This window comes from Mus pahari, chromosome 3, assembly GCF_900095145.1.
Source record: "Mus pahari chromosome 3, PAHARI_EIJ_v1.1, whole genome shotgun sequence".
In the NCBI taxonomy this organism is placed as follows: Eukaryota; Metazoa; Chordata; class Mammalia; order Rodentia; family Muridae; genus Mus; species Mus pahari.
In genome coordinates this window covers 8,368,637-8,384,189 of record NC_034592.1, presented here as the reverse complement: position 1 = coordinate 8,384,189, position 15,553 = coordinate 8,368,637, and the positions used below count along the sequence as shown (strand labels likewise).

The 15,553-nt window shown below is 39.5% G+C and overlaps 1 protein-coding gene across 10 annotated transcripts in view; it reads left to right on the top strand.

The window, feature by feature from the left end:
• Nucleotides 1-15,553, top strand: part of Arhgap21 (Rho GTPase activating protein 21) — a 119,329-nt gene that overhangs the window by 44,088 nt on the left and 59,688 nt on the right. For all 10 annotated transcript variants that reach the window (XM_029536911.1, XM_021192013.2, XM_021192012.2 and 7 more), the window contains 2 exons: nt 9,058-9,237; nt 11,670-11,694. In XM_029536911.1, coding sequence (XP_029392771.1) covers nt 9,058-9,237; nt 11,670-11,694 — 205 coding nt within the window. The remainder of the gene's footprint in view (nt 1-9,057; nt 9,238-11,669; nt 11,695-15,553) is intronic.

Below are 15,553 nucleotides of genomic sequence, written 5' to 3'. Positions count from 1 at the left end.
GATCTGCAGCTATAAACCAAGGATTAGATCTAAGAGTCTAGCTCAGAGTCCATGTCTCCCCTGGACTAGAGGTAGCAACAGAACAGCATCACTCCAATTGAAGGTTGCAGCGGTAAAGTTAACAGTTCAAAGACATAAAAGAAAACCACAGTTTTGTGTTTTCTCAGTGAGTAAAATCACCAAAAGATGTTGGATGGCTAAGAAAAAGGTCTGGCTCTTCAGACAGACTCTTTAAGCCATTGTTTGACCTGTGGTAAGGGTTAGAAGAGAGCAAGTTTTCACCAGTAGGACTGTAGATCTGTCGTCATAGAATTTCTTTGAGGACCTTTTAAGACAAAAGGATGCAAAATGCTTTCTCGAGTGCATTCTGGAATATGCAGCAAAGATGACCTGATTATGTGTTAAACACAGATAAGCGCATAAGGAGACATACCTATACTTATTGTGTAATGAGCATTCTGTCCTGTTACAGCCTCTTGTAAGATAGCCTATCTCCCCCTTTCCTCCTGCCTCTCCTCCCAAACCCTGTCATTGATCCCAGAGCCTTCCATGTTCCAGGCAAACCCTTTACCTTAAGCAGTCACCACAGTGATTTACATACAAAAATCTTCACCCACCATGGGTGTGCATTGCAGTGATTGGTGGCAAGTTTACCTGTGTAAAATGTTTCTCACAATCCTTTAGAACTTTCCCACTATTCTGATGATGCTAGTTCCCCTTTTTAAAAAAATATTACTTTTCTTGATTTATGATTCAGTGGTTCACCCTTACACTCAGATCTCACCTGTTTTACTTTGCTTTCTCTAGTTATTGTATCTAATTTTTAGAGCTATTTGTTCCCCCTTTCCCCTGGTTTCTTTTAACTTTGAGCTATCGTTCAGTCAAATGACCTTGTTATAAAAATTTTTGAGGGATTGGAGTGGCAGTCCTTAGGCCACAGGGATTTAATCTCTGTTGTCCAGCAGCTGCCTGCCTTCCTTCACTAAGATAGTAAATGGGTGCTCATGGCTGGGAAGTGAGATGTGCTGGGAAGATGGGGAGATGAGGGAGGGAGGGAGGGAGGGAGGGCTCCATGAGTGCTGTCTTCTTCACTCAATGCCCACGGATGACCCTTGTTACTGTATCAGAAGATCAAAGGCTCTGTGGATATGTTCAAGTGAAAGCAGGACTCCTGTATGTTTCTTTTTATCCCCTCTTTGTAAACAGGCCAATGAAAATGTAACCTTCCCTTCTTTCCTACAGGGGAAAGGTCAGAGACTGGAAGGGCTTGGATATGTTCTGGGTGGATGGAAAAATTGAAAGAACTGAGTTATGTATTCTGAAAAAGATCAGCTCATGGAGGACCAAAGTATCTTTTCTTTTGTGTAAAGAGTAATGAAGAAGCTATAACACGACCAGAATCTTAAGAGGATGGAGCCATGATCCAGGAGAGGTTCCTGTGTGATTGAAAACATGAATATATCTGGGCGTATGAATCTATCAAAAGAGTATTTTAGACATGAATTCAATGTACAATTTGGTTTTTAAGTGTTAAAATTAGAGTCCTAAAGGAAAGTGAAATCTTAAAAGATGCTAGGCTATGCCTAAGAACAGAAACACATGCAGATTCCAAGATAGAAGAGGTGAGAGACACACAGAATGTACCCTAGCCTTGGAGTTGGGAGACCTTTGGTTTTGAAAGTTTCCTGAGCTTGCTGTGTATCCCAGGAAGGCTTCATACTGTCTTCCTGCATCAGCCTCTTCTCCCACCTTGAGTACTGGGATTACGTTGTTCATCTTGTTCAGATTGTAGCTGTCCACTCTCAGGGATAAATCATTTTAGAATTGGCCTCCCCATGCTTGAGTGTAACATGAAAAGAGTTCACTTACAGTAAAGCTCAGAGGGTCTTTTGTTGGTGAAAATCTTGTAACAGGGCAACTAAATACGCTAAGGAGGTGCTCTTTATCATTAGCCATTAGAGGTGCAAATTAGCATCACTAGAGCCTATTGCTCATGCACCCGCAATGCCACACTGACATTACGGTGGGAACAGTGTTTAATGATACTTACTGTTCCTGTCTCTGAAATGTCCTGTAATACAGCATCTTCTCTAATTCTCTTTTCAATTTTATTTTTCTTGATATTCTTAAATCACACTATGTTGACATGCTTATGTGTCAAATGCATCAGGAAAGGACATCAAAGCAAATAAGAACTCTGGAAAAAAATGTGGTCAGAGATTAAAGGAGCCAGATCTTAGATGCCCAGCTAAGCCTTCCCCTCCCTCGTTTTTAGTGGTTCAAGGGAAGAATTCTGAAGTCGCTGTGGAGACTTTGTGTATCAGAAACTGCTAGTTAGTCTCTTTTCTTGGGTTTGGGTTTTTTAGAGGGCTGGGTAGCCTGGAAGTGTAACTAGGAGGTAACAGAACTCTTGACCTGAAGAGTAGCAGACAAGACTGAGAATCACAGTTGCCAAACTGCAAACACATTGCTGTCTGAGCTCCTGAGCAGCCAGGGGCCTGATCAGCACATCCCCTAACTGGCCATTGGATCCACACCCTAACCCTGAAAATCTGCAGAGGAAGCTGGGGCTAGCTGCTCAGTCATTGCCTTGTGTTTCTCTCCCTCTCTTAAACTGGAGATTAAAATGCTAAGGCAGACTGTAGAATCTTGTGTGTGTGTGTGTGTGTGTGTGTGTGTGTGTGTGTGTGTATTTTTTTGTTGTTGTTGTTGTTTTGTTTTTTTTGTTTTTGTTTTTTTTGAGACAGGGTTTCTCTGTGTAGCCCTGGCTGTCCTGGAACTCACTCTGTCGACCAGGCTGGCCTCAAATTCAGAAATCCGCCTGCCTCTGCCTCCCAAGTGCTAGGACTAAAGGCGTGCGCCACCACTGCCCGGCAGAATCTTATATTCTTAAGGAATGAGGGTAGGAAAAGGTACTGGGTTATTATTCTGCCATGTTAAATGATAGTTACTTTGCACATCTATGTTTGATGATTTAAATGATGAAAAATGCACGCTAGTATGTTGTAATAAGCTCTTAGGGATTGGTCTTAATTGCTTTACCACTGCTTTTGAAGGAGTTCATGTTTCTTTTGGATTTCAGCCTTGCTTTCACTTTCACATTCTTTCCCACATCAACCATGTTTTGAGTTGATGGCATTCATTCCATTGCATCTCATTTGGTTACGTCTCTTACTGAGGCATGGTTGACATGTAACCAACTGCGTGTATTTTAAGTTGTATAATCACCCATATGACAATGTTACATGGTCAGAATAGTGAATATACTTACCCCTCCCCCATCTGTTCTTTATCTCTCTCTCTTTTTATCCATCAAGGTGACCTATGTCTGCATCTAGGTTGTATAGACTTCATTTTAGAAAAGTCTTAGGTCTTTTATGAATAAAATAATGAAGTATGTACTCTTACTAGTCTAGATTCTTTAATTTAGGGTAATTAATAGATAATATAGTAGTTAATTTCATTTGCTGCATCACAGTTCAGCTTTGTTTTAAAAAATACAAACATATTGGGATATTTTTCAGTTTCTAATGAATAAAGTTGCGGTGAACAATTCTGTATAAACTTTTATATTGACATAGAAAGTCTGAGTTTCTCTTGAAAAAGTGATTGTGTCACATGATAGACACATATTTAATGTTTATGAAGCAGTGAGATTACTTTGCAAAAATATTTGTACTCTTTTAGAGAGGTCCAGTTGCTTCACTAGCCAGCACTTGTAGGCCTGCTGTTTACCATAGATAGATGTTGGTGTTCTATTGTGACCCAGTGTGAATTTCCTAGTCAGTTACAATGTTGAACCTTTCTTAGCTTCTTTGCTAAGGCATGCTCACATTTCTTGCCTGTTTTTGTTTGTTTGTTTCTTTGTTTTTTCGAGACAGGGTTTCTCTGTGTAGTCCTGGCTGGCCTGGAACTCAGAAATCCATCTGCCTCTTGCCTCTGCCCCCCAAGTGTTGGGATTAAAGGCGTGCGGCACCACTGCCTGGCTTGCCCATTTTCTTTAATTATTGGATTTTTAAAGTCATAATTTTTATGTTCTACTTATTAGTCCATGATGATATTTTATTTACAGATACTTTCCCCTTTGAAAAAAATTGTCTTCATTTTCTTACATGTTTCAAACAAGGGATTTTTATGAAATCCAGTTTCTTATTTTAGAAAATACAGCATGAGTATATGGAATTTGTTCTTCAGAGTTAGATTCTTAGCAGATAAGGTGACTTTTAGAAACTGTAGTTTCATGCAAAAATGTTTTTCGATCTTGATTGGGATTGCTTTGAGTCATTACTCAGATCTAAGTCTGTAGATAAATATGCGTAAAAAACTAAATCTCTAAACCATGAATGTGTTCCATGTATGTAGGTATTCTTTTAGGGCTCAGCTGTGTTTAGACTTAAACCTTCAGTTTTTAGGTGTTGCAAACATTTTGTCATCTCAGAGTTCAGTGCTGTTTTGGGTGGTAGGCTTGGTCTTTTGCATGTGTGTTTGTGTGTGGGTGTGTGCAGGTGATGTAGGTTCTCCAGAAATGTTGGATCTTCCTTCTTCAGTGTCTAACCTCATCTGCACTGGGGTCCATATCCACCACACCTGCCTGCCCTGCAACAAACCTCTAGGCTTCTACCAGGACCTGCTCTGACACCCGTGTGTCCCTCTAGCACTAGCATCTAACCTTTCCACCCACACAGATCTTCCACATCCTTCTCCAGGGTCTAGCCTAGCCCATTCCACAGTACTCTCTTCTGCTCCAATTTGCTCTGTTCATATGATATTTATAACTAACAAAAGAAGTCCTCGTGCCCAGTCTTACTGAAAAATAAAATATGAAAGATCAAGCCAGTATCTTCTCTCCAAAACCTATCATTCCTGGAAAAATGTTTGCTAATGGAATTTATATAAGAGCCCCAAGATTCAGAATTTAAAGAACAATCATAAACCTTTATCAAATAATTCAAGGAATTTAAGGAAGCTGCAAAGAAACAACTCAATGAAGTTAAGGAGAAAGAACTTAAAGAGGATAAATGCCCAAGTGATGCCCAAGAAAATACAGATATGTGGCTGATCGAAATGGCAGAGGCAGTCAAGGACGCAAGAACAGAATTTAATAAGGGGATAGAAACATTGAAGAAGACTCAAGCTAAAATGAAGATGGACTGGAAAAACTCAGTAATCCAGCAAAAAATAGATCGGCAAGACTCAAAGTAGAGAATCTAGACCAAATAAACAAGGAACATGAAAACACGACAACAAAAGGGAAATGTGAGATACCAGGAAAAAGCAAAACTTTGGATAATAGGCACATAAGAGGGAGGAGAATGCCAAATCAATGGCATAAATTAGATCTTCAACAAGATCATAGAAGAAAACTTGCCCAAACTAAGTAAAGACGTACCCACACAGATAGAAGAAATAATCAGAACACCAAATAGACAAGAGCAGGAAAGAAAATCCCCATGGCCTATCATAGTTAAGACAACATTAAATATCAGAACAAAGAAAGTATATTGAAAGCTTCTAGAAGAAAACCCCACAAATGACATATAGAGAAAAACCTGTCAGAATAATACCTGATTTCTCACTGGAAAAATTGAAGGCCCGAAGAGCCTGAAGCAAGGTATTCCAAGTCCTACAGGACAGCTACGGCCAGCCTAGACTAATAAACCTAACAACAAAGTCCTACAGGACAGCTACAGCCAGCCTAGAGTAATAAACCTAATAAAACTATCTGCCTTAACTGAAGGAGAAAGAAAAATTTCCATGACGCTATCAGCCTTAAAAAAATGTTTATATGCAAAAAAAAACAAATAAGAAAGCATTGTTTTGGGCTGGCAAGAGTAATGAGCATAAGAGAGAGGATGGAAAGAGGTACCAAGCAAGCCATGAAACGGTAACATAGGACTGCTGAGAGAGAGCACAAACCGCAGCACCAACTGCTAACACCACAACGACCACAGTTAACGCACAGTCCAAGCACACACTGACTAGATGGATCAGGAAACAAAGAATCCAAATATCTGTTTGCAAGAAACATCTCAGTTTTAAAGATGGTCTCTACCTTAGTGTAGAAGGATGGGCAAAAGTCCTTTAAACAAGTGGGCCAGGCAGCAAACAGGTCTCCCTATCCTAATATCTGATAGACTAGACTTCAAACTAAAACTAAGAAGAAGTTAAAAAGGGACACTTTATTCTAATCAAGGGGACAGGATCATTACTATCCTAAACATAAATACAACAAATTCTGGTATAATCAATTTTATTAAGAAAAAAGTATTCCTGGATTTAAAGAAAAGAATTAGCATCCTTCTATTAATAGTAGGTGATTTTAATATCCAACTTTCTCTAATAGACAGGTCATATGTACAACAAAATAAATAAAAACATCAGGATTAATTGACATCGTACATCAAGTGGATTTAATGGATCTATAGAATATTCTATCCAAACACCAAAGAATACACATTCTACCCAGGAGCACATGGAAGCTTTTCTAAAATAGATCTCATGCTAGTACACAAAACAAATGTTTATTAAATTAACAAGAAGAAAGAACTATTTTATCCTCTGTGACCACAATGCAATAAAACTTAAAATTGACAGCAAACAAATCTCTAGTAAATACACAAACTCATGGAGATTAAACAGCCTACCGCTGACTGAGGAATGGGTCAAAGACAGAAAGAAGACATTTCCTGGAACTTAATGAAAGATGAAAACATAGTGTAACAGAACCTCTGGGACTCTCTGAGAGTGACCCCGTGAGGAAATGTAGAGCTCAAGTGGCTGCATTAAAAGATCTAGAAGAGCACATGTAAGTGGTTAAATGAAACAACCCAAAAACTTGGAAAATCAAGAACAAACCAAATCCAAATCTAGTCTACTGCAAGAAATAATGAAAACCAGCTCAGAAACCAATGAAATACAAACAAACAAAGAAAAAAAAAATGCAAAGAATCAACCAACCTCAGAGCTAATTCTCTGAGAAGATAAATGAGATTGGCAGACTCTTGACTCAACTAACCAAAAGAAAGAAAGAGAGGCCCAAATTAATGGTATCAGGAATGAATAAGAAAGCATTACAATAAATACCAAAGACATTGAGATTGTTATAAGGAGATATTTTAAAAACACTGTATTCACTGGAAAACTTGGAAAAATTGATGAGTTTCTAGATCCAGCCAAATCATCAAAATTATACCAAGAAGTCAATAACCTAAACAACACATAACTAATGAGGAGATTGAAATAGTAATAAAAAGCCTTCCAGCTACATAAAAGCTCCAGACCTGATAGATTCAGAGCAGAATTCTACCAGATTTTCAATGAAGATCTATAGCCAATCTATTGAAGAAGAGGAGAAGGGAGAGGGAACAAAAAGGAGGAGGAGTGAGAGGAGGAGTACGAAGAGGAGGAAGAACAAGAAGAAATGAAAAAGAATAAAAGGAGAACTTCCAAAACCCTTCTGTGAAGCTTATATTACTGTCATGCCCAAACCAGGTAAAGACACAACAGAAAAACAAAACCACAGGTCCATATCCCTGATAACTGTAGACTCAAAAATGCTCAATAGAACACCTTGCAAACAGAATGCAGACATGCATCACCAAGAGTGTAATGTAGGAATGGTTTACTACATGTGAGTTGGTAAATGTCATAAACTACGGAAATGGATTTAAAGACAAAAAAAGCACATGGTCATCTCAGGAGAGGGAGAAAAAAGCCTTTGACAGAATCTAGCATGCCTTCATGATGAAAGCCCTAGAGAAAGTAGGAGATGGGGTCTTTACAAAGCTGTGGGGTCTTCAGAGAACAGATACTTCAGTCATTGTCAGTAGAAGAGAAAAACAGGAAAACATGGGGATGTTAAGAGTGGGCAGGGAAACTGTTCTCTGTTTAAGGGAGAGGGGTTTAAGTTCTCTCTGTAGTGCTCTTCTCCCTGTGAAAATCAAAGGGGGTCATTTGCTACCAGTGAGAATGAAGGAGGGTGACAGCTGTTTAGGGTGAGACACTGTAATTAATGTACCTTTAACTAAAAGCACCAACATCAGCAACACAATGACAAGAATTAGCTGACATTTCAATAATAACTTCAGTTATCAATGTCTCATTCACTTTTCAGTAGTAACTTTAAATATTAATGACCTCAGTTTTCTAACCAAAAGGCACAGACTGACTGGTCTCTGCAGTGAGTGATCTTGGCCTTACCGTGAGTCCTCAGCTTAGCTGTTGGTTCTGTTCCTCTGCCTTCTTCTGGAAAGGACAGACCGGCTGAAGGCCTGGAGAAGCTCTGCAGTGAGCAGTGCTCAGGAGAAGCCTGAAGCCTTTCGAGGAAGGTTTTAGTTTTAACCTGTAAAGGATTTTTAGTGTTGGTCAGGCAAAGGCTGAAGCTCAGAGGTCAAGGGACCTCACGAAATGAAAATCTTGGAAGGGTTATGATCTCTGTGGATAGGCAGTCTGTCTGGGTTTAGAACTCAGGCCCTTTCGGTTACTTTTCAGTATTTGTTGCATTGAACCGTATGGAAAGGCTTGGTCTCTTACTTGCTGAGAGGTGTGTGTCTCAGTGTTTTTCCTCTTTGCCCTTTGTGTGGTGTGGGGTTTCCGTGGTATCATCCTTCATGCCTTCTATGAAATTTTTAGTTTTAATTATTGTGCCAGCAATTTTTAAGAATAAGCATAAGGACTGGAGTTTGGACCCCAGCACCCACTTAACAAGCTGGGAATGGTTCTGCGTACGCCTTTACACCATCAGTGAGTCACTCAGGATTGCTGGGGCTTGCTGACTGCCAGCCTAATCTAGACAAACACCACACACGGACACAAGGCAGAAAATGGTAGAAGACACCAGTCACCCTTGGGTCTCCCTGTGCATGTCGAGGTCCCCACATCTGCATGCACACATACTTTTTGGTTTGGGTGATTATAATGCATCTAACTCTAGGAACAAATAAACATCCTGTCCACTAAGTTCTTATTTATACTCAGGTATTATGTTTGTATGCATTTTTTTCTAAATGAAGTATGTTGTGTTCTGTAGTTAAGTGTTAACATGTCTTTGCACTTTAGGTGTCAAAAAACAAAGATGGAAAAGACCAAGGTGAACCTGTGTCACCGTCTGAAGATGAGCCCTTCTCCTGGCCAGGTCCCAAAACAGTCATGCTGAAGAGAACATCTCAAGGGTTCGGTTTTACATTACGACACTTCATCGTTTATCCCCCAGAGTCTGCAATCCAGTTTTCATATAAGGTGAGAGAATTCCCATCTCTTCTGGCCCTCTTCTCCTTCCCAGCTTCCCTCCTTTCCTCTTTTCTGTCGTAAAGTAAGTGGTGTTATATTTGCATTTAAATCACTTTTATGTATGTTTTAACCTATAACAAAAACTTTAATTTGTCTGTTTTTCAGTGACTTGTAGGCTTCACTTTTTGTGATGTGTAACTTTCCCTACTATTTAGAAAGAGTCTGTATTCTCTGAGCAGACCATGGAAATTGTTGGTTAAAATATGCTGCTGGTTACAGAAAATTAATAAGAATAGAAATTTGCTAATGTCTACATGTATCATAGGAATAATATATCATATTACAGCAAACCAGAATTTTAAAACATGGCAGATCAGAAGGTATGAATATACTTCAGTAGGTAGCATGCCTGTCTGAAAAGGGTCAGTGTGTGATGATTCTAGCCGCAGTCGACATGTAACCACGCCTCTTTACTACCACTCTGTCCACAGCAGTGGTAGGGAGAAGTGCGCTTAGCCCCATGCAGCAGACATGAAAACTGAATAAGCAGTGTGGACCTGGGATTTGAACTTGGCTAGTGTATAGATTAAAGAGATGTAACGATATTGTCCAGTTGTATCTACAGATCACAGTGGAATCCTTCATCTATTTAGTTTTTGAGATGTAGGCTCACTGTGGGTAGCTTGGGCTGGTCTTAAACTCACAGAGATCTGCTTGCCTATTGTCTCCAGAGAGCTGTAATTAAAGGCATGTCACCATGCCTGGCCTTCACTTCATTTTCCATAAATGCCTCCTCTTTCCAGGAAAGTATATTATAGGATAACCTTTTAAAGGCATGAATAATTACTACCATTGGAATTAAAACTTACCAGTCAGGTTTCCTGAAATGTCTGTACAGCTACTGTCTTAACTATTTTAAGAATCTGTTGATCTTAAAAGCTCTGATAATATTTCATAGTTGCTAGATACACATTAGAACTGTGTAATTTTTGTCTGTTTAGTTTAGATCACAAAGAACATGTAGATAATACGGTATCTGTAAAATTATTTACTAGGGCTGGAGAGATGGCTCAGCAGTTAAGAGCACTGACTGGTCTTCCAGAGGTCCTGAGTTCAATTCCCAGCAACATTTTGGCTTACAACCATCTGTAATGGGATCCTATGCTCTCTTCTCGTGTGTCTGAAACAGCTACAGTATACTCATATAAATAAAATAATAATAAAAATATAATTTGCTCAATACAGGTTAAAAAAATCTGTCTGTATTAGAAAGCATTTGTGGAGCCTGCAGAGTTTGAGTCTACTCCCTGTAGTTCCTGGCTCTGGCTTTCAATAGCTTTGTGACCTTGAACCAGTCACTAGTCATACAACCGCAGTGCTGTGCTCCCAGGAAACGTTTGGAATGGGACCTGAGGACAGTAATACTAAGCATAACCATGTAATGCTGTGGTTTGGTGTAGATATTCATACAGATAGGTTTTGGTCTTTATATGCTTTCCATGGGAAATATATGAGTGGTTTTACTTTAATTGTGAAATTTTATTAATTCACTCAAAGACTGACTCTCTCGCTCCCCCTCCCCCCTCTCTCTCTCTGTCCCCTCCCCCCTCTGTGTGTGTGTGTGTGTGTGTGTGTATGTGTGTGTTTGTTTGTATGCAGTATCTGGGGCTTTACACAGCACTCTTGCTAGGTTAGAACTGCACTGCTGAGCTATACCCCCAGCTACCAAAGAACTTAAAACCATTTTTAGTGTTTTATAGTTTTTAGAAAGTGTGCGATTCATAGCAACAATGTCTCTATTATGTCACTTAGCTGGCAACCAACTAGTCGCAGAACTGAGCTTATAACCAGAAGAAGAAAAACAACATTTGGGCAGCCAAAATAAAGGTCAAGAGTTATGTAATAAATTACCAGCCTTCAGCCAAAGCTCCATTTTCATTTCTATAGTGCATGGTAGCTTTGATTTGATCAAGGCTCAACAGATACTTGCCTTGGTGTATTTTCATACTAGTTTTTTTTTTTTTAAAGTTGCTTTACTGATTTCTCAGCTAAATATAGGCAGCATGGAAGAAGGACCTAAAAACACCAAACAGATGAAGTTCCAATTGAGTACAAGAACTATGTAGCGATTAGTTCTTCAACCTGTCATAGCCCATAAAAGCTCAGCCCAGATGGTCACTGCAGTACAGTAAATAGCAAACCGACTGCTTGTTTGGTGCCTCCACCTAAACACTGCAGTTAGGAATCCCATTTCGGAAACGATGCTGCTGATTTCCTTCCCGCACTCGGCTTCACTCACAGCCTTTCTTTCTTGTGAAAGTTCCACCCTCTGACAATGTGCTGCTAGGCAGATTCTAGTTGGTATTTATTGCAAATTAATAATTTGTGCTCAGCTAAGAGTTGACTGTTGGTGCTCCAATGTGTCTTGTTTTATTTTGCAGGATGAAGAGAATGGAAACAGAGGAGGTAAGCCATTAAACCAACCCACTTTCTCTAAACATTCCTGTGCAGTCTCACTGTGGAGGTGGTAGCAACTGAGGGGACCTTCTTCTCAAGGTCAAGTGTAGAGCAGTTTTTAGGTGTTCAAATCATAGGAGTTAAATATCCCTCGCTGTCACTTGAGAGCTTTGTGAATTCCATCACTTGATTGCTATGAACACTAATGCTTTCCTTATTAGTGCACTGGACTTCTAAAGACACTAAGTAAGATTTTATGTCAGTAGCTTTGTAAACTTAGCAGCCCTTGTAGGGAAGGATCCTGTTGTATCAAGGGGGCTTTGGTTCTTCTTGTTTCTAATCACTCTTAACTTAAATGCACTTAAGGAAGATCATGAGGTATTCAGACTGAGAAGGGATTATTTTTTCATAATTCTGATTTGGTTTTCTCTAAATTTTCAATGAATGAGTTGAAGTTTATATTATAATAAAATAAATCGGCTGGGCAGTGGTGGCACACGCCTTTAATCTCGGGAGGCAGAGAGGCAGGTGAATTTCTGAGTTTGAGGCCAGCCTGGTCTACAGAGTGAGTTCCAGGACATCCAGGACTATACAGAGAATACCTGTCTCGGTGTGGGGGGCAGGGGGAGAAAAATAAATTCATAAAAACATTTCTTTCTGATGTTGAAGACACGGCCCACCAGTTAAAAGTAGCTGTTGTTCTTCTGGAAAACCTGAGTGGGATTCCCAGGACCCACATCCTGCTTAGGCTTAGAACTGCAGGTGGTGTTTCTAACTCTGGCGGATTTGGTGCTTTCTTCTAAAAAGTATACATAACCGTGATACAATGAATGCAGCTAGGAAGTTACCACTGATAGGGTAGTAATGATTAGCTACAGTGTTTCACTCACTGAGTGTCCACTAGTTCCCTTGGGTTTGTTGAGGTTTGCTGCTGTTGTTACTATTATCTTACAGTCCTGCTTTGCATTCAGTTAGGATACTTCCTGAAAATCCACGACTTCATCTCTCCTCTTCCTTCTTTTAGTGTCTTGTGACCTTAACATTGTTCAGAATCTGCTGGTTTTTTGTCCTGTAGAACCTCCATCCACATAGTTTTAGCAGATGTTTTCTCACCACCAGTTCAAGTTTAATGCACCTTTACCAGTAATATCACATTTGGAGTAGTTTTAAATATAACATTGTATATATAACATCTAGTAAATTGTATAACCTGTGAATCTTCCATTCTCATCAAGATATGATATTAAAATAAGCATTCCATCATTTTGGGAAGTTCCTATATATTCTTTTATAACTCATTTGGCTCTGGACAATCACTCACAAGCTTCTTGTCAATTCAGAAATTTGCATTTTCTGGAATTTCTTGTCGAGCAAAACAATACAGAGTATTCTTTTTGTGTTTTTTGTCTGATTTTTTTTTTTAAAAAAAATGTATTTATGGGTACCAATAGTACAATTTTTTTTTCTGAGTAATTTCATTTGTATCTATTCTACAGATAGTCCAGTAGCCTCAATGGTCTGGAGGCTCTTAGAATTGTCATGTTTTCAGTTGACATAAGAAGGAAATAATTTCTTTGAGTACTGTTCAAGATAATCTGAGGGTATAGGTAAGGCAACACAGATCATAGATGTCACCCGTGCAAGATAGGCCACTCTTGTTGCCATCCTGGTACACACCAGAGTCTAGGATGGATTCCAAGTGCTTCTGGTGTGATAGAAGCAGAGGCAGCTGACAGGAAAAGCACCAGTCTGAGAAAAGGGCATCTGAGTTCTCTGTCATCTTCTCATCATTCCCTAGGCCAAAGTGCCAAGGCAGATGCCGAGTGCACACACAAGGATGCCATCCATGCCTATTACAGGGGAAATGCGTGCCTAACAAATATAGCTGCGTGTGGATGGTTATGTCCACCACAGCTTGTTGAACTAACTGGATGGAGTTATATGCTTTAAATGAGAAGAATAAATTTAAACTCTTTGAGGGTCCAGGTTTTAGAGAAAGAAACTTGGAGAGGGATAGTAACATGTAGACAAAGGATAATTTACCCATTTCCAACCTACTGTCATTCAAGACAGAGACTTGCCTACATCCACAAGTACTGGGTGGTCTTATACAGTAATGAATTAAAAAGATCTGAAGTTAGATGGGTAGGAATGGGGGGGTAGTTCTGGGAAGAGTCTGAGGAGGGGGAATATGATCATAACATGAAATTCTTATGTTTGCGGGTAAATGTTTAGAGTAAAAACATTAATTGGACTGCCAAAAGATTAAGTGTAAATGTTTGTGCTGTGGCTCTAACCCCATTATCAACAACAGCTGAATTTTGCTTTTGAGCTTTCCAGTAGCCAAAGAATCAAGTAAGAATAGGAATAGTTAAGGCTATACTCTATCTGTTAAAAAGCAAAACAAAAAACAAAACCACACCATCTCGTTGTTGCTGAATGCGGAGATCAGTCTGTCTTTATATGTCTGTGCCCTAGGAAACAAAGAGAATGCAGTTAACAGTAGCTTTCACAATGGTGCTCCGAAAGGCTACATCCCCAGGATATCATTCCTTAAAGGGTTTCTCCGACTGTGCCTCAGGCACACCGGAGTGAGAGCCTCTGGCCAAGTTTGTTAACTACAGTGATGCTGCTAGTATTTCACAGGTGGCAAAAGGCCCTGGATGCCCTGTGTATTCCAGTAACTCAGAAAGTGCCCAAAGCATGGACCTTTTGTCTCTTAGAGGACCATGGGAAGGTCTGAGAACACCTGAACAAGTTGATGTGTTACACAGGGGACACACACATGCACTTGACATTAATCCAGACCAGACATGAACATGTGTGTAGGGCTCTGTTCACCCCAAGGATGAGGTAATAGCCCTCTTTTGTAGCTAAAACACCTAAAATAACCCACTCAGATCACATGACTACTGAGTGAAGAGCTGGATGTTCGAATCGGTTATGTCCAGTACTAAGTTCATAGTTTTGTTTTTAAACCTATGTCTGTTGACTTACTTTTAAGTATTCTTCCTCATTTCTTCAATTTTGTTTCAAAAGTCTTTCCACCTTTAAAATAATGTTGTAGCATTTAGGACCAAGACCAGGGTAAATCTATAGTTTGTTTTGAAACTGACCTTGAGAAGCCTGCGTTGAGAAAGGAAGGATCAAAGAAGCTTGTCTCACATTTGTGAACACCTAAAGATAAAGGTGAAGAAGTCTTAAATACTTTCTAGAAGCAAACTTTACTCACTATGACATTCTGAATAGCTGTTTTGCTGTAGACCTGAAAGTCCCCTGAGCTTGAGGAGTTCCCAGTGCCCTGCCTGCCTGAGCTTGTATGTTTCATCCCAAGTGTGGTCACAGGCTGCTCCACAAAGCCCTTTTAGCCTAAGCATAGTAATATTATTTTAGCTAAACTAGTTGTTTATTGGATCGTATTTTGTATCAAAAAACTTCCTGTTCCTGAATTAACTATTTATAGATGAGTTTTTCGAGTGCACCCTCATCACAGACACCTTGTGGGTTATTTACTGTTTTATTTCAGTAGCATGTAACAACAGCATTCTGTAAAGCAATTAAAGGCTCTGCCTGATAGTTTTTCTTGAGCCTATATAGTAAAATCTCTTTTGGCATGTAATTTTCTAATAATTAAACTTCCCCATATATATATATTTTTTTTTTTTTCGTTTTTTTGAGACAGGGTTTCTCTGTGTAACCCTGGCTGTCCTGGAACTCACTTTGTAGACCAGGCTGGCCTCGAACTCAGAAATCCGCCTGCCTCTACCTCCCAAGTGCTGGAATTAAAGGTGTGTGCCACCACTGCCTGGCTATGTTCAACATCCTTAATCATCAGGGAAATGCAAATCAAAACAACCCTGAGATTCCA